At 39.8% G+C, this 26,231-nt stretch overlaps 4 protein-coding genes and 1 pseudogene across 6 annotated transcripts; 3 read left to right on the top strand and 2 right to left on the bottom strand.

Annotated features, from left to right (window-relative positions):
• Positions 1-1,126: 1,126 nt before the first annotated feature.
• Positions 1,127-2,831, bottom strand: LOC122642331 (aquaporin TIP1-3-like). Its single transcript, XM_043835770.1, has 3 exons — positions 2,656-2,831; positions 2,323-2,573; positions 1,127-1,777 (listed from the first exon to the last, which is right to left on the bottom strand). Exons 1-3 carry the CDS (start codon positions 2,786-2,788, stop codon positions 1,403-1,405), a joined length of 759 nt encoding a protein of 252 aa, XP_043691705.1. The 5' UTR covers positions 2,789-2,831; the 3' UTR covers positions 1,127-1,402.
• A 1,883-nt stretch (positions 2,832-4,714) lies between these two features.
• Positions 4,715-7,890, top strand: LOC122660378 (annotated as a pseudogene).
• Positions 7,891-12,621: 4,731 nt separating this feature from the next.
• Positions 12,622-19,971, top strand: LOC122661559. Of its 3 annotated transcripts, none has more exons than XM_043857008.1 (3): positions 12,622-12,639; positions 17,173-17,224; positions 18,874-19,971. In XM_043857008.1, the coding sequence occupies exons 2-3, from the start codon at positions 17,189-17,191 to the stop codon at positions 19,819-19,821; spliced, it is 984 nt and encodes a 327-aa protein (XP_043712943.1). In that variant the 5' UTR covers positions 12,622-12,639; positions 17,173-17,188; the 3' UTR covers positions 19,822-19,971. The 3 variants fall into 3 exon arrangements, with proteins under 3 accessions (XP_043712943.1, XP_043712936.1, XP_043712927.1); XM_043857001.1 differs by lacking the exon at positions 12,622-12,639 and adding an exon at positions 12,776-12,780 and having other exon boundaries at positions 17,165-17,224; positions 18,874-19,970; XM_043856992.1 differs by lacking the exon at positions 12,622-12,639 and having other exon boundaries at positions 16,988-17,224; positions 18,874-19,970.
• A 481-nt stretch (positions 19,972-20,452) lies between these two features.
• LOC122651665 (receptor-like protein kinase THESEUS 1) lies at positions 20,453-23,318 on the bottom strand. Its single transcript, XM_043845183.1, has one exon. It carries the CDS (start codon positions 23,068-23,070, stop codon positions 20,536-20,538), a length of 2,535 nt encoding a protein of 844 aa, XP_043701118.1. The 5' UTR covers positions 23,071-23,318; the 3' UTR covers positions 20,453-20,535.
• An 872-nt stretch (positions 23,319-24,190) lies between these two features.
• LOC122656741 (pentatricopeptide repeat-containing protein At5g42450, mitochondrial) lies at positions 24,191-25,988 on the top strand. Its single transcript, XM_043851379.1, has one exon. The coding sequence runs from the start codon at positions 24,281-24,283 to the stop codon at positions 25,862-25,864; it is 1,584 nt and encodes a 527-aa protein (XP_043707314.1). The 5' UTR covers positions 24,191-24,280; the 3' UTR covers positions 25,865-25,988.
• The last annotated feature ends 243 nt before the right edge of the window (positions 25,989-26,231 follow it).

Here is a 26,231-nt window from a genome sequence, read left to right as displayed (position 1 = left end):
TAATTTCATCAATGTGAGATGAGCCAATAGGTTGTTGAATGTATGGGAATGCATTATTTATTTAATATATAAATCTAAACTTAATTGGTTTAAATAATTAAAACCAAAATCGAATCATTTATTAAATGATCTTATTTTTAAAACAAGAATGAACTATTTATTAAATTGTTTCACGATTCCGATGTAAATGATTCGGTTTAGTTTCGATAAACGATTTTTTTTTTGTTTTTTTCTTCGGTAAATGGTTTTAGCTTGGTTTTGACACCCTTAGTTGAGCATGACCGTATGTAAACACAATAAATATATGAAAAAATGATGTATATACTTTTTGGTAGAAAAATGATGTATATACAACACCTTATAGATATACGCCCTCTCACTTATCCTCTCTCATCATTAATGCTCGTGGGCTACCTCTTGTGCACTCCGACACCCACCCAACAATTTACATGCTAGTGTATAGATCCCTCTCCCTATATATACATGATAATGTCCCTAATATAAGTATCATAGTTTATATTTAATATATGTGCATCAGTTAATTTAATATATTACGCATATAAATATTTACGTTATAATTTTGTTCCCATATTTGGTAAAAAACAACACAAAAAATGACAAACACAAGGCCAAGTACGACATGGTTGAGATATTCCACTTGTTTGAGCGCTAGGGACCTAGGCACGACCACTGGCACCCCCAATGGGAATATCTTCCAAATAGTTGGACCAATACAAAATGCAAAAAGCTATTCTCATCCAACCATGGTGTGTCCCCCCCCCCCCCCTCCAAATAAACAAGTATAGGGCAGCCCAATTTTTTTAGAGGATTTTAGTTTGAGACTACAGAAGGTCGTGCTTGGCGCATTGGTCAAGTGCTCACTTGCTAAACGCTTGGTCATGGGTTGAAGTCCTGAAAACAACTTCTCTGAAAAACAAGGGTAAGATTGTGTACATTTGACCCTCCCAAACCTTGCTAAACACGGGAGCCTTGTGCACTGGTACGACTTTTTTCTGTAGTAGTTTCATAGCTGCTTTTTTTTTTTTTTTGGGTAAGGAATTAAGGATAGCCGGTTAATTTTGACCAACGAACCAAAAGTTTGCCTAAATGAAAACAGAGAGGGAAGAAACATTAAATTTTACAGCAGCCTTGAACTCTTACCAACTCTAGAATGAAAAGGAATTAAAACATCAAAAGCAAACCTAGACACCCACAGCACAGAAAAGGAAAAAGAAAACCAAATTCCACAATCCCAGACCAGGCCATCACTTGATCAAATCAACCATTGCACTCTTTCCCCAACATCATTCTCTGTGCTCACTCAAGACTTAATAGAGGGAGTTGCAGAGAGACAGAAACATAAACAGAGACCTTCAATTGAATCTGACACAGATTAATCTTCTTAATAATCCGCGACGGGAAGTTGCTCGTGCGTGTTGCAATCGATGAAGATGTGATCATAGATAAGGGCAGCAAGTGTAGCACCAATCAGTGGCCCAACCCAGTAGACCCAGTGACTGGTCCATGTCCAGCTTACCACTGCAGGACCAAAAGACACGGCTGGGTTCATGGAAGCACCATCAAATGCCCCACCAGCCAAGATGTTGGCACCCACAATGAAACCAATCGCAATGGGTGCAATGGTCCCAAGGTTTCCCTTCTTGGGATCTACTGCAGTAGCGTAGACGGTGTAGACTAACCCAAAGGTCATCACGATCTCGAACACCACAGCATTCCATGCGCTCACATCAGTTGACAACGAAAATGCCGACGTTTCCTGTGGAAAACCAGATCAGTTTGGTTTGATTTAGTAATAAGGTTTTAAATCGAAACTCTCAATGAAACCCAATGAAATGGGTTGTTCTTTATCAAAGTTGGGGCATGATAATTCTCATTTGGTCAAGGATTATTGGGTTTGAAGTATATCGGGATCTCAAGCAAGATTGTTAGGTTATCCACACTTAAAAGACGAAAAAATAATCCAGATATGAATGAAGAATATTGGGGTTTATAAGGACTTGATCCCAATTCAAGGATTGAGGTATCGATATCAGATCCCGATCTGCATTGGTCCGTACTGGCCAAGATCCATCAATTTTACCCATATTTTTCATTAAAAATCAAGTTTTTTATTTATGATTTTACTCTTGATCCAATATCAATACCCGATACAAAATCGGCTAAGTATTGATATTGCCCGATACCGATCAGCGATACCTCAACTAGCTTTTGAGAATGAGTTATACTCTGTATGAGAGTTGTTTAGAATTCATAACTAAGCTTAATGAATAGTTTTAGGCTTTATTGTTTTTGGATCATTACCAATCCACCGGTGGCGAATTTAAGAAGCAAGCAAGCAACGACAGATCCGAGCAACTGAGCAATCCAGTACAAGATTCCCCTTAACAGTGTTATGTGTCCGCAAACGAAGGCACCAAAGGTCACAGCCGGGTTGACGTGTCCCCCTGAAATGTTAGCACCGACGGAAACCGCCACAAACAATGCGAAGGCATGAGCCAGAGACGCCTGAATAAGGCCAGCCGGCGTCGAGGATCCATTGCTAGTGAGCTTGTCTGCCAAACGCACAGAAGAATTTCACTACTCATTTATGAATATTAATGAGAAAATTTTAGTTAATTAAGTAGTGTAACTTACTGAAAGCCATGCCGGAGCCCTCGCCGGCGAAGACGAAGATAACCATTGAGAAGAATTCAGCTAGTGCGGCCTTGAGAGCATCGGGATGGCTGGCCTCACCGGGCGATCCAACTGCAATTCTTGTGATTGGCATTTTCGAGTTTCAGCAACTCAATAGATCAAATTGTTAGTTAGAACTTAAAGAAATTCTTTCTCACGTGGTGGTTGCTCTGCCTCTGCTTATCTGAAACTCGGTCACTGGACACTGGTTTATATATACAAGCCAAAGAAGACGGACATAGAACCGGTCCAACCGGTTCAGCAGCAGAAATTTCAGGATGACTTTTCTTAAATTTCGGAACCCCCACTTGTCCTTGGCTGGAATCATTGGATAGCTAATGGACGGGGCCTCCGATTCGTTCGCTTCTTGACACGTGTAGCATGGGATCGCCGACCAAGTGACTTGGGGTCCACGAGCTTACATAATCCACGTCGAGTGTAAAATGTTGAATGTCTGATTTGATGACCGATGACGTGGGTGTTTATTTCTCCAGTAACTGTTTTTGTGGGCCGGAAAAGGGCCGACTTGTGGGCTTTTTAGAATAGAGTACTATAGACATGTTTTGGATTTTATTTGCCGACCATTGCGCGCTGAAAAGCTTCTTCAAGTTCTACAATTAGTGGTATCAAAATAACCCTTTCTTTTTCCATCATATGGTTATATATGATGGTGTTGCATTTATCACGTGTGGAGTAAAAACTAATAAAATGAAGGGAAAAGGAACACTAACCTGTGCTTTAGTGCGGCATGTAGCAGTGTAGCATCCAGGCACAGTCGCATGCGAAATGATCGATACACCCCTGGTCCTTTTCACTTTTCTAAGGGGGTGTGCCGATCATTTTACGTGTGGCTGTGCTTGAGCGCAGATACACGCCATGCTGCAACACCAATTAGCATTCTTTCTACCTTAAATGAAAAATCTTTTCTTTTCTTTGAAAAAATAAATTTTATTTAATAGTAAATAAGAAGCATGATTTTAAATTTTTTTAATATTAGTATCGTATCAATCAGAGTTGACACGGATCGATTGGTTATATCGGCCAATATATATTGGTATTGCTAATACGTATGGATCGAAAGTATAGGTTAAAAAGTGGCTTAATTTTTACTTTACACTTGATATAGGCCTGATAAAGCTCAATCCATATCATATTGGTATCAATTTCTAAGATGACCCATACGGCCATCGATACTGATACCTATAACCTTAATGTCAGTCACTCACCTGTAAGCTTGTCAAGTGGTTCAGTTCCGGGTATTTAGTTCGATTTAGATTCAGTCCAATGGAGTGTTAGTGTGAATCAAAATCGCACCAAATACATATTCAGTTGCTAACTTTAATATTCTAACCGAACCTATTAGATTTGTTATTTCGGCCTGTATTTGTTTATATTCGGTTTGACCGACGGTTCCTAGATTGGAACCAAATTAGGACTGAATTTATTCAGTTTCTATATTTCACAATCAAATTTGGACCAAATCTATTCGGTTTAATTCGGCTTATCTAGTCTAATTTCGTTTTCAGTATTTAATTTTGGTTCCAATTTGTGCAAATTCCATTAAGGCACACTCCACCAACGAGGGTTTTTCTTTAAAACAAATATGGGGGCGGTTTTCATGCACGGTCGTGTATAAGAGGAATCTTTTACACTGGATTTTAGTAACCGTCAGATCGAATTGTTTTAATTTGAACCGTCTAAAAATAAAATAATGATATATACTTCTCCTATACGATTACCTTTCGGTTACTCTTTCAAATACGTCTACAAGACTCTGTATTTATTGATTAAAAAAAACGATATTTTTTTTGTGAGAAAAAAAAAGAAATTACTTCCATATTTTTCGTTCTCTGCAACTCCCTTTTCTCTTGCCCAAAAAACCTTCTCTCTTCCTCTCTTCCGCAAAACAAGGTTTCTTCACCTCAATCTCAACTCTCAATCGACCATGAATCTTTTCATTCTTTTTTCTCCTCCCTTTTCAGTTCGCTTCACCTTCTATCATAACCAATCGAATCCCACAATGGCTACCGCCGTTTCCATCGTCGGAGCTGTTAACAGAGCACCTGTACTGTGTTCTTCCCTCCCTTTTCACCCTTTGTACCAATCCTTGCTTATTTCTTTCTTTCGTTTCAATTTCACATGGCAGAATGGAAATAGTTCCACGATCTCTTCTGACTTTTGCAGGCTTGTGAAGCTCAGAAATACTGCAACTCTTCTTCATGTGGGAACCTTGTTAACATCAGCTACCCTTTTCGCTTGAAAGATGATCCTCCAGACTGCGGAGACCTTCGATGCAACCTCTCATGTAAGAATAACCGCACCGTTCTATACATGTTTTCAGGGAAGTTCTATGTAGAAGCAATCTCTTATCAGAACCGATCCATGAGAGTGGTTGATTCCGGTCTCTAGATTCAAAATTGCTCCTCGGTACCTCTTAACTCCTTGACAAGTAATGGTAACTTCACTTTTACAGACCCTTTCTTCTACCCTAGAGTTTATGAGTTGGAAAACTATATAATTTTCCTGGGTTGTGAAAACCCAATCACAGTTATTAAATCTTCTCTTCACTTTGTGAATACCTCTCCATGTATCAATGGTTCTTCTTCTTCTTCGAGTTCCCAATATTCTTACGTTTTTGTGGAAGATTTAAATTATTCATATATACCGGAATTGTGTACAATCGACAAGATGGTCCCAATTCGGTTGCAAGAAGCCGCCGCCAGCGGCCGGAATCATCATCGCTCTTTCTTTGAGATACACCATGAAATGGCCATGGGTTTTGAACTCTCATGGTTTCACAAGCCTGTAGTCTGGAGGATCGTCTTTGTAAATTTTGTTTTTCCAGTTATAGTTTGATTGAGGATAGATTAAGAGGGAGTTGTAGAGAAAAGCATGGAAGTTGTTTCGTTTTTTTTTTTAATTATTATTGATAAATACAAATGGCAATCTTTTACACGTATTTGAAAATATAATTGTACAGGATGAATATATACCGTACTTTATCCTTGAACAATTCAGATTAAAACTCTTGAATCTAACGGCAAATAAAATCCAGTGTAAAAGATTCCTCTTATACACGACCGTGTATGAAACTTTTTGCCAACAAATATTTAATGATAATGTAAGCACAGCTGGAACTCTCTCCCACCCCCCCGCCCCCGATCCCGATTCCGATTCCGATCCCTATCCCAATCCGCTTCTCTCCTTATTGAAATGGCTAACCTTATCTTTATCAACTTATAGTAAGATAATCAAAGATTAAAACAAAATTCAAATTAAAAAAAAATATTTCCATAGAATAATATTGTAGAGACAAAAAATATATATATATATATTAGGGATTTTTATAATTATCACCCCCAAATCTTTCATATCTACTATTATCCTCCCAAAACTTTTAAACAACTATTACCCTCCCCTATTGCATACTAATAACAAAGTGAACCCCACCATTACAGACCTGTAACGGAAAGGGTTAATAGTGATACTAAGCTATTGTCATGAAATATATAGAACCAAAATGCCCTTCGTCCAAACCCTTCATCTTCGCTTCCTCTTCACTTCACCGATTGCAGCAAATCAGAGGAACAAGAACTTCGCCGGCTTCCTTCTCCGACAAACACCTCCTTGTTCCGTGACGACTTCCTTCTCCGGCAAACACCTCTTGCTCCGGCAGCTACCATATGTTCTGGTTGTCAAGGTACATGAGGTGGAGTTGTGGGCTTATAATGGGAAGAAGGGCTCTGGAGTGGTCGGTATCTTTCCCAATAAATGAAACCTCGTGCTTCCATTAACCATTTGACACGGCTGACGGCTACTAAAAAGTCTGAAACCGGCACCTATTACTCTTCTTAAACTATAATTAAATGCAAATAAACCCCATAGGTACTTAATACGTTATTGTTAATTGGTAGTAATTTTTTCATGGAAAGAGGAGGAGAGTTTCGATTCTCTAAAAAACTCTCTTTGTCTGTTAAAATCTTCCAAGAGAATCTGGTTTGATGGAGTAGTCTCATGGTGAAAGTTGGCATCATAGCTTCTTCTTGTTTTTTTTTTTCTTCTTTCCCTTTTATGTATAGTGTATGGTCGTTTAAGCAGCCTTTTCAGCAATATACAGTTTCTATTCTCTCCGCCTGGGCGATTCTTGGCATCTCTTCATCTTTCTTGTAGATGATTTGGGTACTACTACTTGTCTACCTATCATGTATTATTTTCCTAGATTATTTAAGAGATGGGTTTTAGCAGAGATTGTGAGATATTGAGAGTGAGGCAAGTCTAAGTCCCATGTTTGTTTGCTTCTCCAAATCCTTTTTACGGTCTACATTCCCCAAATTTGTCTCTAATTTTGGGGCCGGGGTCTTGTCGTTTCCCTGAGTGAGTGCCATTGGTGTCTTGTTTTGTGAAGGAGGGTCCTCCAACAATCTGAAACCCAGATTATTAGAGCCTTGAGAATCACTTCTCGAAGCATTCAGGGAGATGGGTTCTTGAATTACTTGTTATATGACTGAGGTAGGAGATCTTTTTCCCTTTTGCATTATTTTTTTCGTTTCTTCCGAGTTTAGTTTCGTTTGGGTTCAATCTCTGCTACCAAAGAAAGATCAAATTGTGATACTTAGCTGATAAAATTATGGAAGAATCGAAAAGATTTATCTTCAAGTACCAGTAATTAAAGCTACTAAAAATCTAGTAACTTGCGTTTACTAGGGTAAATTGCGCGGAAGGTCTTGCTTAATCACTATCACATGGAGCAAGAATCTGATGGGTCAAGGTCTTAGTGTTGGGATCGATGACTCGACGAACCATTGCCTCTGTAAAGTCGATGTAAAACCATGGCTGTTCTCCAAGAGAAAAGGGTGCAAAAGCTTGGAGGCCGAATCGAGTAGAATCGATATATATTGGGATCTCTCCTCTGCTAAATTTGGATCAGGGCCGGAGCCGTTAGAGGGGTTTTATGTGGCTGTGGTTGTCGATCGGGAGATGGTTCTCCTTCTTGGGGATTTGAGTAAAGAGGCATACAAGAAGACCAACGCGGTTCTTATTCTTTCAAATGCCATCTTCATCGCCAAGAGAGAGCGCATTTGCGGGAAAAGGTTCTATGGCACCAGGGCTTAGTTCTACGACAACGGATAGATCCACGATGTCACAATTGAGTGCGACACTGGAGGCCTGCACAGATGGTCGCTGCCGGAGCAATAGGAGTTCGCCAGAGAAGGAAGTCGTCACGGAGCAAGGAGGTGTTCGCCGGAGAAGGAAACCGACGATGTTCTTGTTCCTCCGATTTGCTGCAACTGGTGAAGTGAAGAGGAAGGGTTTTGACGAAGGGCATTTTGATCCTATATATTTCGTGACAATAGCATAGTATCACTATTAACCCCCTCCGTTATAGGTTTGCAAGGGTGGGATTCACTTTGTTATTAGTATGCAATAGGAGTGAGTAATAGTTGTTTAAAAGTTTTTGAAGGGATAATAGTAGATATGAAAGATTTGGAGGTGATAATTGTAAAAATCCCTATATATTATAATTATGTAATGTGGAGAGATGCAAGCTGGTGGGTAGGTCTGTCGAAGGGAGGGAAAGGGACTTATTGGTTGGCTGAAGATGAATAACTGAATTATTAATTAATATATAATATAATATTGTAATTTGCATAAATTATTGTCAGTAATTAATCTTTCGTATTAAATAGATGAGGATTTAGATGAAGTGCTTTGTGATTTGTGAGTTGTGACCACCGGCCAGGCCACGAGTGCTTAAGCAATTATTAGCAAATTAAAATAGTTTATGCCAAAAATAAAAATGAAAGTGATGTTGGTTGGCCAAGGCACATACCTTTAATTATTAAAAAAAAAATAAAAAATCCAGAGTTCTCTCCTTCATCCTTGTTGTCCTGGGAATCTATTGGATCGACCTCTGTCCTGTTTATTGGTCCATTTTCTTGCTTGGCTGAGCAATTGTTATAAATGAATGGTTGTGGTAGTTAGAATATACCCTGACTTAGAATTCTATATTCCTTTTGATTTGTTTTTAAGGAGACAAATTAGTCATAATAGGCCCAATTAAAGGTGCAAGTTTGGCCCCATGAACCCGAACCCACCCAAGCTCTCCCTGAGCCTAACAGGGTCTGGGTTGGGCTTTTCATCCTACGAGCTGAGCCAGGACTAAGATTTTTAAGCTCAGGGTTAGGTTGTGTACGTCGGCTTTGGCTGAGGTCTTGGTTTGAGCTCAGCCTGGTATATATATATAAATAAAGAAAAAGAACGTTGTTTGGTTGTGAGGCTTGCACCCCATGCACCCTCTCACATTAGCGCGCGAAAAAAACCCCATCCCATCCCACCCCCGCTGTCCTATTCTCAAAACATTATATAGTAAGACATGGAAACTTCAGATTAGGGGTCGAAAACTCCCGACCCAAGAAGCACGCAACCCCTTGTATTTTGGAAGGGTCCAATTCCTCAAGTAAGCTGAATGAGCTGGGTGGGTTTCTTGGGCTATTGGAGGCCCAGTGACAGTCAAGACACCATGTTGAACAAGTCAAGTAATTGATTGTAGATCGGGCTCCTTTCGTGTAAGCCCAGCGCCCAGCGGGTGCCCAGTGTGGCATCCAAGATACGTGTCAAGCCCCAAGAAGGCACACATCACCGCGTGCCCATCAGTCCAGTAGTTAGATGCCTCACTGGGCACCCGCTGGGCACTGAGGTTGCAGGAGAGCAGTCGAATCCATTGGTTGTGGGTGTTCTATAAGTGAAAAATAATTAACAAACAGTAATAGCCCAATAGGCTCAGTTTTGGGATGGGCTCGCATTCCTTTCTCAAACCCCAACCTGAGTAGGTCCTTGCATGCAAAAAGTCTGAACGAAATGCAATTCTCAGCTAGGGTCCTACTGCCGCTCTGCCCACGAAATTGGGGAAGTCTATTTGCTATCGGAATCCTGCCCATAGTTGCTTCCTATTTGTTTCCAGCCAACTTTGCGTCCAGAGCCATGGTATTATGGGTCGAGTTGGGCCCTATTCCAAAACTTTTTCTTATATTTGAGGGTCAGGCCAGGCCTGGTTAGTATAGTAGTCACTTTGGACGTTGTGGAGTCCAGCCAGCAATAGGACTAAATGCTGAAAAATGATGCCCAACAATGGGATCATAATGTGGGAAGTAGGCTAAGTAGGGATGCCAAACAGCCGGATCAGTCTGGTTCGATCGATTTAATTCAGTTTTTTGTATGTACCAGGCCATACTAAAGCCAAACTGTTAAGGTGTTCGGGTTTCACCCGCTCCTGTAAATGCTTTCACACACGCTTCCATTGGCCATGCAGTGACGCAGGGGCCCCTGCCTTTCAGGGAACCCCTCTCTCATTAATTTCATAGTTATTGTAGAGAAGATCTTATTATGCAAAGAGAACTAGAAATTCCTAGTAGTTTAGTTTCTAGTTTTCAATTCAAAGACTCCTTACTACACATGCACATATCTATGACTGGTGGTTAATTAGGTTGGTATCAAACACACAACATGCACACTGATTGGTTCCACTGGGGGTGCAAGAAATCTCTCTTTTTTCTCGCAGTCTCTGTCACTCTAGATTTTGCTGTTTCACAAAAGAGTATGAGTGGTGGTCATTGCTTACCGATGAATGTCTCTTTAGTTATAAACATGGCCTGTCGTCTAGTTCACAACCTGGCGTAGTACTTTACCCAACTTAATCCAGTTTGGCAAATCTTTGAAGTCTTAGGATTCTCAATTTGAAAAATAATCTTCTATATATATATATATATATATATATATATATATATATGTGATTAGGAAAGGATAAGGACTTATATCTATATCTATATCTCTGTGTATGCATTTGCTTTGAATAATGCTTTTGTATCTTTTTGACAATTTTGTAGTAAAAAAAACAAAAAAAGTCTTGGATATCATTTGGCCACTCAATCTGATCAATGACGTATAGAGGAGTCACAAGTGTTTCTCTCCACTTGTGGTAAAGAAAGAATATCTTCATCCATCCCCCATCCCATACCTCTTATATATTGAACTAACAAAAGAGCATTTTGGATCATAAATAATAAAGAGTGAGAGTTGATGACAAATTTATAGTCCAATCATAACATCACATCATCATGAATGAAGGAAAATTTATTCTTATCTTAAATGACTATGAAAATGGTTTTATGACTTGAACTAGACCGAGGACTTAAGGTAGCATCTAACATCCTTCAGTTGAGAGCTAAAAAGTAAAACAAAGTAAGTGTGTTATATGAACAATATTGACATTCCTTACAATCAAAAGAAACAAAAGACCTTAACCCTATGTAGAACCGGGTTCATAGGTGAATGGTATTATAAGGTCCCAATCCCAAGTCTCAGAAACAGGAGATCCCAATGTAAATCAGAAAATATGTAAATACGTATTGATATTATCGGAGATTGATATCAATAATGCATTGGTGGTATTGATATCGTTATATCGCCACATATATATATAACCTTAGATAGGCTAGATCAACTTGCTCTTCACTTCCATTATACGAGCAACTAGTGGATTAGACTAGGCGGCGGCCTATAATAAGCTTTAAAAGACGCTCTCCTTTTAATTAGTTGATTAATATTAATTAATTAGTTAATTAAGTATGGAATTCATATACATGGAAGAGTTGGGGGACCACCACTAGTTTCAATTAAATTCAGACCTTTGGTTAGATTTTTCTTGTCATTCGTTTTTGGTTTTTTAAAGAAAAAACTTTATTTCCAATTTCTTAAAACCATGTGCATGTGCCTCGACGTGCGGGGATGATGCCACGTGGTATCTTATAGTGAAGGGTTGAGAGATACCTGACATTCAATGGACACGTGTCAGATAAAGAAGGAAGGGAGAGAGCGGTCTTTGAAAATTTTGAATATTTTCCCAGTCTTTCTCTCGCTCTCAACATGACGATTGGTATATACCTAACCGGACTCCATGTGCTAATTCCCGCACCGATAGTGCACTAGAGGACAACCGCCTGGGCTGATGGGCCCATGGGCTCATGGGCTCCGCCGAACACTTCCAACTAAAGTCTGAATTCTGAATTCTGATTGGGGAGTGTAAGTACTAAAAGAAGTGACACGGTCATCTTAATCTGTTATTAATTTATATTATTAAAAATATAACCTCCCTATTATTTATAACCGAGTTTTTTTTTTTTCTCTTGGATAATGGATGTTAGACTACACCAAGTCACCAGAGTGCTTTCGAGAGATTCCCTTCGCGTGGGGCACTTTTTGAAGAGAACACGTGGCACTCTCCAGTAAAGAGACAGAAGAAGAGGAGAAATTGTTTTGTAACAGTTATATTATTAGTTCGTTCCATCTTATCTTCTTTTTATTATTATATTTTATTTTTTTCCATCTCTCCCGCCCCGTTTCCGGTTTTCCACACGCTGTGTGGGGTTGGGAAGCGGGTTCCACATGATTAGGTCGACCGGTAAAGCCGTTGGTAGCTGTTGGAAGAAAGTATAAAGTGTAAAGTGTCAAAAACAGTCTCCACTTTTTCGAACCGGTTCTCCGACAATCCTCGGCTCCCCTGGTTCCATGTCTTCAGGCAAAAGTCTTCAACTCTTTCTCTCAACCAAAGGTTTTAAAAATCAGATCGAAAACGAGTCTCCGATCGAATTTGAGCCGAATAAGAAATGATAAGAGATTGATTTTGCAATTGATTTCGAGTTTTTAAACCTTGTTCTTTTCATCTTTTACCTCGTCTCTATAACATCTAATGGAATCAATCAATTTGGGTCAAGCGTTGATGCAAAATTACAATTGTATCCCTATGAAAAGTATTATTAGGACCTAAAGGTGTCACTTCTGAACCTATATCAAAAAACTAAATCAAAACCGTTCATTTAAAATCGAATCAAAATAAATCTAATTGTAAATAATCAGTTTGATTTTGCAGAGAAAGAGAGAGAGAGAGAGGTTTCATCCTCTCTTATTTATCGCTATCGTTTGTTTCTGTAGAATTTGATGAACTTCCACACTCTTTTAATATTAGAATTTATAAATTGTTCAATATCGATTCTTTTGTGTTTGTATGTATGTGTGTGATGTTATGGAGTTGTTTCTGCAACTCTAATGGGAAGAGATTGTAAAGGAGAAACTGATTAAGAAGATTCGACTATTAATCAATTTTATTTTTGAAACATAGAAATGATTAATTACATCTTGAATCAAATTGAAATGGAACCAATTGGGTGAATGCGGAGAAGTGGTGGGGCAGGTTGGGCAAACGGGGAGGTGGGTCAGAAGGGGGCAGATGTTGGAGGGGGGTGTGGAGGGGGTTGAAAAAAAGGGATGGGAGGAGGTTGTGAAGAAAAAAGTAGGGTTGGTGCAGGTTGTGCAATTAGGTGGCGATGGTGGTTGCAAATGGGGTGAGGATGGAGGCTAGGGAGAAGGACAATGGATCACCTATGCATACGTGTAGGTGAATATACATTTGAGAGGCAACCAAAATGTTCTTTGTGTTTTCATAAATAGTCTCTCTGCTTGTAAATAACCAGAATGGGACATATGGTTGTGTCTCACACGTGCACGTACATGTACGTGTAGAAGAACTAAACTCGAAGAGAAAGTGGAGGTAAAGGATGAGTTGGAACGCTAAAATAGAAAATTTGTGTCATTTATAAATTTTTTTTTTAATCCAAAATAAATAAATAAAATTATTTACAAGATACCCTAAATTGTCACTTTTGAATGATACTTTAAATCTTTTTCTTAAATATTAGATACATTAGATATAATTTTACTTTTTTTCTTTTTCTTTTTCTTTTTATACTTTCTATATGGTCGGTGAAGGTTCATTTTCGCAGATCACTCACTACTCACTGCCGCTTATACCCAAAAAAGAGGGGGAAAAAATACTCACTACCGTTCTACCCCAAAAAAACAAAAAAAAACTCACTACCGCACCGCATGTTACGTGTGGAATTAAATAACGGTGGGCCAAGGGTGGCTAACGCCTAACGGTGCAACACTAGCAGGGCCCGAATGGGATGTCCAAGTCCCAATTACCGGTTACGAATATTATTTCCTATCCATCTAATAAGTAAATTATCGGGTACTAGTAAAAAATGTTTGGCAATGTTTTGTGCTGCACTTAATTTGGGTTCGGCCTAGTTGACTTGATATTGGCCAGGACTGAACCAGGTATATTTTTGTCCGAGTTTAGACCAAGATGATCAAGTTAGGATCAGCCACCATTGGTCCCAGTAAAATTAAGGGTGTAATCTGGTTTGCTTTTAGGTATTTGGTTTGATTTCGATTTGGTTCAAGAGAGTGTTGGTGTGAATCGAGAACAAAAACGATTTTGAAAATCGATACTCAAACCTAATCTATTCAGTTCAGTTCGGTTCGATTCTTATTTGGTTCCAACATTCGGTTCTTATATGGTTTGGTTTCAATTTTTGTACTTGGTTCATATATTATAATATAATAGTAAGGTTAAAGTTTTGCACGACTCCCACCTATAACCCAAACTGTCCACCCCATCCAAATTATTATCCTTATAAAATGTCCGAAATACCCCCTATTTGACGGATTTTCTATAATACCACCTCCAATGCTTGAAACTGCACACAAGTGTCAGAGGGAACCCACCCTCATAGTAGTATTATAAAATAGGGAAAAGGTGCTATCAGGATACATAGCGTACACTAGCGCCTTCTTAGGTTTATGTCTTTCCTTCCTCCTATAAAATGACATAATTGTTCTTTATTGTGGGAGGAGAGAGAGAGAGACACAAGGAGGTGCTACCATACGTTACACAATCGGACATAGAACTCAAATCCTAAAAAATATTAATATACTACATATATTATAATATAATAGTAGTATAAAATCTAATACTAATGTTGGTAATGTATACTATAATACATTAGTATACCAATTAAATTAGGTTCATACCGACTGTTCCTATGTTGGAACCGGAACCAAACCAAACTGAATTGGGATACTGTAGAACTTAAATCCAAACCTAATGTGAATGATTAATTTCTCTTAACCTATCGTGAAGAGAAAAACTCCTCACCGTAGAAATTTGATCTTTTGTATCTCAAGAAATGTCAACGCAAACTCATATCAGTTGAGACTTTTCAGATTTAGAGGGAAAAAATGATTCTTGGTGGATGGATCAGGAACAAGCTTATAGGTATTGATATTGGAGTCCATATCGATCAGTCTCGGTTGATACTGATACGAGATCATGTTGCATTTAGGTATTTAAAATCGGATCAGATCGGTCAACAATCCCAATTCCAGGTTTTTAAACCCTAGCCATTTTTGGCCGATTCAGTCGATCCATGTCGGTAGCCTGACTGGTTGGCCTTATTTTCTTTTCGAGAGAAATGCTTTACTCTAATGTTCCATCATGATTCTACTATATAAGAAGCTCTGTTTTTACCCAAAAAAAAAAAAAAAAAACTCTGTTCGAATCTCCAAGTGGAAACCATGGCAAAGAAAACAGAATATGCTGTTGGGATTTGGGAGTTTTAACAGTTACCAACATCACCTTTTCATAAAATACAATCCAAACGGACTCTAAAGTGAGCATCAAAGTCAAAGTCAACGGGTTGTGTAGCCAATCCTATCATGAGTTGAAGCTTTCACTTCGATCTCACCATAATATGAAGAAAGAGGGACATGAAATGAAACACAGATGCTAACCTCATACACAGACGACCAGATCCAAATAACACTATTAGCCTATCATTCTCACCTCACCCCTCCCCTCCTACAATGATAATAATAATTAATCAAAAACACTTAAAGTTAAATAAGAAAGCTACAAGCGGAATCAACATAAGTAGTAGGGTCACTTCAATAAAAATTGGATTTTTCATCATTCACTCACACACACACAGGGAGAGAGAGAGAGAGAGAGAGAGAGAGAGAGAGAGAGAGAGAGAGAGAGAGAGGAGATTCTGTAAAAGAGGTGGTTCCAAACGGCTAACGCCCAGATGCAATGCACTAAGAAATAAAGAAACTCAAATGGGTTTTCATAATCTTGTCTTTTCTCCCTGCAGAAAGAGAACCCAAAAGATTTTAATAAGCCAATCGTAAGAAACAAAGAATATTTTCTGAAGAAGAATTAATTAGTGAGAAAAGAACAGTATAGACTGCAGAGAAGGAAGAGGAGAATCTAAGTGTATTCGTTTCCTAAATATATAAAGAAGAAGTGAATTAAAAAAAGTCTAAAGAGTGCCGAAACCGCTTTCCGGGAATTAAACAAAGAAAAACTGTGGGAGGTTTTACTTCTTAGAATTTCTTATATATATCAATCAATTCGTCATGCATTGCATTCTCCTGTTCACGTTCATGGGTTCTCTCAAGAAAGGTTCTATCCAGTTTAATTTCTCCTTAAATTTAAGATAAAAAAACCATTTAATTAATTAAAGGGAAAGAATAAAGATAAGGGTCAACCTTAAGATGGTTTTCTCGAGCAGTTCACACTTCAATTCACCATCCCCCCCCTCTTCCCCCGCCACCTCAAATCCTCCATTAAAGAATAGTAGTTCCATGTGAATTTTTGATTATTAATGGAATAATTTACTCTCCACCTTCCAACAAGTTGAGTAGTGGAAATTTTTTTTTTCTCTTTTTCCATGGAAGTGAAGAATTGATGAGCAAGCTCAAAAGAGTCAATACTGTACGAGGAATGTTTTGCTTCAGGCAGCTCAGAGGCTCAAATCCAAAACAAGAACATGTGATTCTGTGAATGTGAATGGACTGAAACGTTACTTTGAAATGTGAAACCAGAAAGTCTACTTTTTCAGTAAGTCGGTGATAGTGATGATTGAAATTGGAATATTGGAGGAATGTAAGGGTTTATTATGGTTAGTCTCTGTTTCCTCATATGGTAAGGAAGTCCCCTTCCTTATGAGTCTCCTGATCCTTAGTCATATACAGGCAGTACAAAGCTCAATTCCTTCCATTTTTATCATTTTTTTGGACTTTGGAGGGAATTTATATTTGTGGAAACTTTTTGAAAAGGATTTGTATGGAAATTTTACATTTGGGTCTTATCAAATGAGCGACATTAAAGGGAGAGAATTACAGAAATGATACAGAGAAAATCTAACTGGATTGACGATGACACAGACTCTCTTGTCATGAGACTCATGACTCATGAGTCGTTAGAACAGTGACTCTCAAGAGAAAGATGAATTTTTTCCCCAGAGACAGAAGCCCTGGAAAACCGGAAGTTTCTTTTTTTTTTAAATATTTAATTTTTTTAATGAGGAAACTATTTTTTACTGGCAATTCCCTTTTTTATCGTTTCCTTTACTTGGAAGGCTTCAAATTCCATATTTTCTTTGATGAGGATTGGGCTTCTGGAAATATGTGAGGGCCACACCCTCATTCCCTCGCTTATATAATCCCTGTCTTGTGATTGAGTTAGAACTCTACCACAAGGTCTTCCTTTTCTGTGTCTGCGTGAGAGAAAAAGAGTGAGAGAGCGAGAGAGCAAGAGATGGAAGGGATTTTTTCTGTTTGGAGCTACCAAGAGGTGGGCTACTAACTCTTCATTTCATAGTCTGGCACTCTTGTTTCCATCAATTTTAGTGTCCGGCATGTTGGTTTCTGTTTTCCTGTACTTTACAGGCTTATGGTTTAAGGCTTTCATGTCATTAAAGAAACTTTAGCTTCATGGGTTCCTCTTTTTCCTCTGTTCTATTTCGTGTTCTTGGACCATTTTTTGTCTCTGTTTTTTAGTTTTGCCTTGTTATAAAGCTCTGCAAGGAAAATCCAGGGTTAGTATTGAAGTTGGATTAATGGGTATCAATTGGAATTCACATTCTTTTAAAGATTCTTATTAACTTGGTAGCCACTGCTAACTCTTTGCATGTGGTAACGGTAATCCTTAATTGCTCATTTTATAAGTGGTTTCTGATGGCTTGAGCCCATGTTGCTGCATTCAAATAGCCTCTTCGCCAGAGTAGTTACTCTGTTTATGAGTTTGGATCTGTTGAAACTGGTGTTCATATCTCTTTTTCTTTCTTCCCCTTCCTAAATCTTCGACCTTTATGTACCAATACATTATTGAAAACTAGAGTTGATTGGCATGTGAATCCTCTCATTTCTGTGTTAAAAGTACCCGATTGTTAACTTGGTATGGCTTTGAGTTTGCGTGCTGTGGTACAATCGTTGCTCTTCAATTTCAATTTTGTTAGTTGCACTGCATGGAAAAAAGGGGCATCCTTTTCTGAGTTGAATACTAAACTGATTTACCTATTAAGCTTCTTAATGTGTATTCTTATGACAAAAGTAGGAAAAGGAATGCACTTCTCCTCCTCACCCCAACTTTCTTCCATTTTTGAATACTTGAATGAGACTGGAAGGTTTTGGGCCCTGTTTTGGATTTATGCTCATGTAGACTTTTTTCGAGTTCTCTGAATTCTCATATTAAGAAATCTCTGGTTGTTGATACATCTGATGAAATATAGAATAAACCCCCATCCTAAGAATTGGTTTTGAACTGCGACTGTCTACTCTGACAACCCAAATTAAATCTTAATAGAAATTCAGTGGCTTTTCTTTTCATCTTTTTATGTACACTGTGAAAAAAAGGAGCTGTTTTCTTTATTTTTTACTCTTTAAAGAGTGAGTTTCTTAAGTTGGTAAAGTCAATGGCGATTCTTGTTCAAACGCATTTTCATTCTAAAGACTACCATGAAGCAGTCTTGTCTCTATCTGATAAATGTATTGACAAGGAAAAAAAGGGTTTGACAATATAAGGTTTTTGATATCTTGGTGCCCAGGCAGGTGAACAGTGAACTCCTAACTCTTGGAAAAGTCATACGGTAGTTGGATCTTTAAATTAAGAGTTTTTTTTAATAACTTCACAAGTTTTTGATTTTCGATGTGATTACAATTGTGCATTGTATCTCAGGTGTTAGGAAATAAGAAGCTGTAGTTGTTTTTCAGAAAAAATAATTCTTGATTTTTGGTTGTTCAATCTTACCTTTCCATATCAATCTTTTTACTTTCTGGTTTATTTCTCAATCCAATCTTTGTTTTGTACAGATCATGTTGTATCTACTCCCATATAAGATGCACTTGAAGAAATTAAACAACCATACTTGCTCTTTGTTTTTTCTGATTCCCATAATTTGGATTTCCACTTTGTCTTATTAATGTATTTATTTGTTCTGGCAGAGTATTGATGAGCTGAAGCACAAGCTTCTCTACACTACTTATGAACTAGAATCTGCAAGAATGGATGCAAAAGTGGAGATGAAAAAGAATGAGGAGAATGTAAAGCAACTTCTCCAACTCCTTAATTCTGCTTACCATGAAAGAGATGAAGCACGAGTTCAGCTGCAGAAAGTACTAAACAGAGTCACTCCAAATAGCCAAACAGAAATCTTTTCTGTTTTTCCGAATCTTCAATCGGAGTGCGCTGCATTGAAACCCAAAGGACTGAATTCAAGCATTACTGAATCAGATAGTCTATCTGAAACATACAATCATCACTCGTATGGTTCATCCCCTGTAGATTCATTCATCGATGCAGTTTCTTCTCCAGAAATGTCGAACATGAATGTTGGTGATTCATGTAACCTTGGAGTGCCACAGCAGCCACCCATTCAAGAATGTAATGTCCCAATCTCCATGGACATCTTCTCTGCAGGAAATATATCTCCATCACTTGGTACTATTTCCTCAGGTGCACCCAAGGTTGATCATGCTTCATCAGTAATTGATAATCTCACCAAGGGAAAACCACTTCCTCAAAAAGGCAAACTGCTACAAGCTGTAATGGAAGCAGGACCACTGCTTCAGACAGTACTTGTTGCAGGACCTCTTCCTCGATGGCGAAATCCGCCACCTTTGCAACCATTCCAAATACCAGCTGTTTCAATCAAAGGTTGTGATCCTGAAAAAATTAATCAGAAACCAGTTCCCAGTCCGAATTACAAGGTTCAAAGTTTGTTTGGTTCATCATACCTTGAGATGTCATCTCAGATATGCTCTACATCTTTGTTGAATTTGTCAAGCAGTCCAGTTTCATGTTTGGACAATGGGGAACTATTATCTACTCCAATGAATCAGGACTTTTCCCACAGATATAACAGTACTGGGAAACGGCTAAGACTCCACTAAGATAATGCACCTTCTTATTGTCTAACTTAGCCAAGCAGCACCTATACTTTTTCTATCGTCTGTATAAATACAAATGTTGATGGTGTAGATGGAATATTTCCCTTTTTTTTCAATAAATTCTACTGACTTATTATAGCCAAACTTTACTTACTGATAAATTAGATTGACTAAATTTGATGTTTGTGGAAACACATCTAGAGCTCACCTCTAATATGGTAATTGGTATTTAAATCAGAGGCTCTCCAGCACCTATATCTTGGGTTGACAGCTGGCACTGGATCAACCAAGGCCAGACTTGGCTGTTCATGCATCTTCATTTCTGTCTTCTGAACGAACTGGGTTAAAGTGCCACTGACTGAATCAGGATGAAGAGAAGTTGCTAGAGGAGAGAAAAGAAAGTGGCTGTTCATGCATCTTCATTTCTGTTCTATTATAGCTCCATATCATTGTGTAAAGGGTAAAACGTCCTGTTATTAATTCTGTTCGTAACCTGCTTGGTAACAAACAGATGAACCCTTCACTAAATCCAAGTGACAAGATATGATTAGTATTTCAATTACCACTTGGTTTGTCTTCCCAGTACAAGAATCAGCAATGAGGGTTAACTGGAATACACGCAAGAGATTTTTCAAATTTTCAGTAAAAGCTGTTAAACAGAAAATTGATTTTCCAAAATTACACAGAAAAGTTTCACCCCCTATAAAAACTCCTTTACTATCGGCCCCTTGGATTTATTAACTGTGAAAACACTCCACTTGTTGTTGCTGCGTCAGACCCTGGATCACTGACAATATCAGCACAATCACAATCAGCAGCCTCGATGTGGGGAATCCATTCTGGTATTTCTGGGATGTAATTTGTGCTGTTTTCATCAGCTATAGTTTGCAAGGAAGCCTGTTGCAGCTGAAGAGCATATTCTAAGTTCCACAGAACATCTCCCATTGTTGGTCTTTCAATGCCATATTCAGATAAACACTTCTCTGCTGTTTCCCCGAACTTGCGTAAGGATTCAAGTTTCACATATCCCACAAGATGGGGATCAATTATCTGATTGAGGTGGCCCTTCTTCTGCCAGTGCATGGCCCATTCAGCTATGTTGACCTGTTCCCTTGGGAGAGACGGATTAATGGCGGGACGAGCACATAACACCTCCATTAGTACTACTCCAAAGGAATAAACATCAGATTTCTCTGTTAATTGCTGCCTACGGAAGTATTCTGGATCAAGATACCCGAAGCTCCCTTTCACAGCGGTGCTTACATGAGTCTGATCCAATGTAGGGCCTAACTTAGACAACCCAAAATCTGCTACTTTGGCTATGAGGTTTTCATCGAGCAGGATATTGGTTGTCTTGACATCACGATGGATCACACTCTCAGCAGCACCAGTGTGAAGGTAGTGCAAACCTTTTGCTGCCCCAATGCAAATCTCAAGCCTCTGTTTCCAAGTAAGTGGTGGGAGGTCAGAGCCGTACAAGTGTGTCCTTAGGGGCCCTCCTGCCATAAACTCATAGACCAGGATCATCTCATTGAGTTCTTCACAGTAGCCTATAAGAGAAACTAGGTGTCTGTGCCGAAGCTTGGAAAGCATCTCAATTTCTGTCCTGAACTCTGTCAATCCTTGCTGGGATCTTGGGTTCCCACGTTTTACAGCAACAATAACCCCATTGTCTAATACACCTCTGTAAACCTTGCCGAAGCCTCCAACCCCAATGACCAAGTTCTCATCGAAGTTCTTTGTTGCTTCACGAATCTCCGAGAATGCTAGAACACGACCTAAACCAAGGGAAGGTGCAGTTGAAGCATAACTAACAGTTGATATTTTGGATTCTGAATGCCCCACATGGGTAGGAAGTGGTAACCAGGCAGAGGTTGGATGCTTCTTGGGCTTCTTTGATTTACGGAAATGCAAGTAGAAAGCTGCGGCTATGAGGGCCAAGATTGCAAATCCAGCCAGACAAGTCACACTGGCAATCACCGCTACCTTCCTCTTGGGACCCCTAGAACTAAAATCTGCACCAGAAGGCACATCTAGGCTGCCATCAGGGTTGCTTAATTTTATGATCTCCAGACCATTGAGGATCGCATTGGATGGGATATTCCTCAGATTAGGAGGACCAATTTGAACCAAAATCTGATTCGAGCTCATTGAAACATCGGCAGCAAAGTCCACAAAGTAAGCAGCAGATAACTCCATCGTTTTACTTGAGATGTCGAAAGAATCCAATGCAGATTGGTTGTTAAGGTAGACGTTGAAAACCAGATTACTCAGAGCTTGGCTGACAATGTCACAGAAATGCAACCTGATGAGATAGGTGAAGCCTCCATCAACTCTAAACGCCCATGAGATGTTAAATCTCTGTTCACCAACATTCGCATCCGCCATTTCTTGCGCAGTAGCATAAACCACCTTTGGTGCAATTTCGACTGATATTCCAGTAGGGTATCTGATCAAACTGGGGTCAACTGAAACGCTCCAAGCAGAAGCAGAATTGAGGAGGAATGGGTAATCAGGTTCCCACGTCCTCCACAACGAGTCATTCTCAGGGTTTATAAGCGGACCTCCCATGTTGATCCTGTAAGCTGTTTCCAGAGCCACATGGGCTGGGATTTCGAGGGAAGGGCCAATCGGAATGGCAATGGCGGTGGAAGGAAACTGGCCGTCGGGCACTGATATTACCTCAATCCCATTGATGAATGCCAATGAAGCGTTCGACGGAGAGAGGGTGAGCACCAAGTCTTTGGAGTTGGAAACATCGACATGGACGACGAATTCCTTGTAAAGACGAGATGGGCGTTTCTCTGATTCAGCGAAGGAGAACTCGTGAAGCAGCGTGACCCCATTTGCCTCAACAGAGAAGACAGCGGCTTTCAAATTGTAACGAGGATTCTCGATCGGGTACAAGTGTAGGCGCAACCAATGACGGCCGACCTGCTTGGTGCGGAAGGTGTAGGTTGAGGTTTCTGTAAGAACCCGACAAGTTTGGTAGAGATTCCATGGAGCAGTTACATTTTCGGAAACAACAATGCGGGAAGCTGGGGATATAGAAAAACCCATGTTGGAATTCCCCGAATCAGGCTCGAATGTCCGACCATCATCAACTTTTAATGGTTTGCCTCCCCCGCAATCGATCAAGAAATTGTCCACAGGGAGAAATGCAGCGAAGACAAAAGAAGGAACCCAGAAGCAACAAAAGAGGAGGCAGATGAACACCCCAATTGCATTGGGCAATGAGTGTAGACAACCCATTTCTCTTTCATTCAAAGGTCACATGCATCAATCTAAAAATGAAAATGAAAGCAAATGAGGTGAGACCAGAAAGAGAGAGAGAGGAGGGGGGGGGGGGGGGAAGAATACCTGGAAGATTTGCAGTCCTATTGACTGAAGAGAAGAGCTGAGACTAGAGGATTCATCAAGAACAAGACTTTATGGAGATTGGAGAGACGGGTCTTTCTTTTCTCTATTGTTTATAGAATGAATTGAGAGTCAAGAGTTCAGTCTTCGTTCCCCACGTCTCTGGACTTCTCTGAAAAGGCAAAGGCGGGTGTTGGAGTCTTTGCTTTAGTCCTCTTGAAGGTGTAATGCTATGTAGTGGGTGCCGCTACCCTTTCCAAGATCTCTGGTCTTTGAGCGATCGTGGACTGACTTACTGAGTCGGACTGAGAAACGCTACTAAATTTCTTCGAAAGAAAAGATAAAGAGCAAAGGGTGCGGAAACTTAGGTGATGGAGTGATTGCGTGTTGGGCTTTCTTTGGTTTTGATACTCTATATTTTAATGGCAAAATTTCCCGGCAATTTAGGGAACTTTAAGGTCCCCACTCCATAACTGCCCTCTCGATCCTCGTAACTGTCTTGTGGATCCATGATGACTTTTAAAAACTCCTCTGGAATCTAAAGAATTGTTAAAGTGCTTCAATAACCACCAGTCCACCACCATAACTGAGTTTCTTCGAAATCCAATAATCACTGAACCAGTCTCAATCCCACCTCAAAGCCATGTTCATCTCCTTCCCTTTGACTACGTAGCACCAGAGTTTCCGATTTCTCCAATGGCTTTTGACTTCACAGGGCATTAACGAATCTGTAAATTGAGAGTTGAGACATGGCATTCTAATGGTTGTTTGTATAGGTAAAAGACCGTAAGAGGACTCTCGATAACTCTAGATTCATAATTATGTCTCCTAAATACAATTAATCATACTAATTACAGTAGTTAATTAATAACTAAAGGAAGCGGTTAGTCTGTGTGATAAGATCTTAATACAATAACCCCACTTGGACTAATTCGAGAGTAACGTTGCAGTCACATGCACTTCTGACATGCAAGTGTTTAGACCGAAATGGCCCAATGACCAAAGTGCCCCGAAGGAGGTTAACTAAGCTATGCAGATGTGCGTATTACGCACGATCCACAAAAATAAAATCTCATTTCAGTTTTAGGGCCAAAGGTTTATTAGCATGAAGTCCATAATCGGTAAGGTTTATCCCTTCCAACCGGGCTTCAGGGTCCACACTTTGGCAAGTGGGCATTTCGTTGAGGCCCAGAAAGCTCACTCCCATGTCCTCAAACTGGGAATCCCCGCCATTGGATCAGATCTTGTTAGGTCCTACTGTGAAGCGGAAGCATTCTCCGATGCACGTCAAGTGTTTGAGGAAACGTGTGGCTGGAGCTTGGTTTCAGCAACAACCGTTATTGGTCACTTTGCTCGACACGGCCGTCATAAAGAGGCGATCGGTATCTTCTCCCGCATGCTTGTTTTGAACATCAGACCCAATGAGTACGCGTTTGCTATCTTGATTCACTCCTCCGTTGTTGTAAAAAACCTCCACTTTGGCACGCAGCTCCACGCTTGCGCTGCAAAAATGGGTCTCCAATCCAACGTCTTCGTGGGTAGTTCGCTCGTTGACACATATGCCAAGTTGAGCAGCATTGAGGAAGCTCAGAGGGCCTTCAGAGATACCCACAACCCCAACGTCGTTTCTTACACTACTTTGTTCAGTGGATACCTGAAGAATGAGAGACTCGAGGCCGCTCTCTGGCTTTTCCAAGAGATGCCTGAGAGAAATATCGTCTCTTGGAATGCAATGATCGGAGGGTGCAGCCAGATGGGCCATAACGAAGAGGCAGTGAATCTTTTCATTGAGATGCACAGGGAAGGCTGGCATCTCAACGAATCAACTTTTCCCTGTGTTTTCAGTGCCGCAGCTAACATTGCGGCTCTTGGCATGGGCAAGAGCTTCCACGCCTGTGCTATCAAAACTCTAACCAAGCACGATGTCTTCGTTGGTAACTCTCTAATAAGCTTTTATGCTAAATGTGGGAGCATGGAAGACAGTCTTTTGGCTTTCGATAGAATTCCTGAAAGAAATGTCGTCTCTTGGAATGCCGTGATCTGTGGGTACGCGCAGAATGGGAGAGGAAAGGACGCTTTAGAATCTTACCAGATGATGCAGATGTCGGGAGTTAGGCCTAATGGTGTCACTCTTCTATGCGTACTATGGGCTTGTAATCACGCAGGCCTAGTGGAAGAAGGTATTACATATTTCAATCAAGCAAGGACTGAAGACCCCAATGCACTAACACCTGAGCACTACGCTTGTATGGTCGATCTACTGTCACGCTATGGGCTTTTTTCAGAAGCCGAGAGGTTTCTTCAACAACTGCCCTTCGACCCAGGAGTTGGGTTTTGGAAGGCATTACTCGGAGGATGCCAGAAACACTCAAATATGGAATTGGGTCAACTTGCAGCTCGACAAATCTTGGCATTGGATCCTGAAGATGTTTCATCTTATGTATTGCTGTCAAATGCTCATTCCGCGGCAGGAAGATGGCAGAGTGTTTCATTGATAAGGAAGGAGATGAAGGAGAAAGGGATGAAGAGAATTCCAGGTTGCAGTTGGATTGAGGTTAAGAACAGAGTTCATATTTTTGTTACTGGGGACAGGAGACACAATAAGATGGATGAGATTTATATGGTTCTTCGTTCTTGCTCTGAACAGTTAAAGGAAAACCCAGAGTTCAGCTTTCTTAAAGACCATTGAATTGGAGTTTGTTTTCATCTAATTCATCAATAAGAAATGAAGGAAAAACGGATCAACATACGGTTTCAGAATAAGGTCCCATTTGCTCATTCAGTTGGGTAACTTTAGAAGTTTCAATGACTTGCACGACTGCCTCCTCTTGTTCCTGTCACGCTTCTTGTCTTCGGACCTTCAACTCTTTTTAGGGGGGTTCAATTCTTGAATTAACCTCTACGCTAATTTATACACGGACCTGCAATTCATAGCCTCCTAATCCTTAGTCCACTGGTCTCTCTCTCTCGCTCACACACACACACACACGTATACGCCAATTTATACACGGACCTGCAATTCATAGCCTCCTAATCCTTAGTCCACTGGTCTCTCT

Source organism: Telopea speciosissima, chromosome 1 (genome assembly GCF_018873765.1).
Source record: "Telopea speciosissima isolate NSW1024214 ecotype Mountain lineage chromosome 1, Tspe_v1, whole genome shotgun sequence".
Classification (NCBI taxonomy): Eukaryota; Viridiplantae; Streptophyta; class Magnoliopsida; order Proteales; family Proteaceae; genus Telopea; species Telopea speciosissima.
This window is presented reverse-complemented; position numbering and strand designations above follow the sequence as displayed.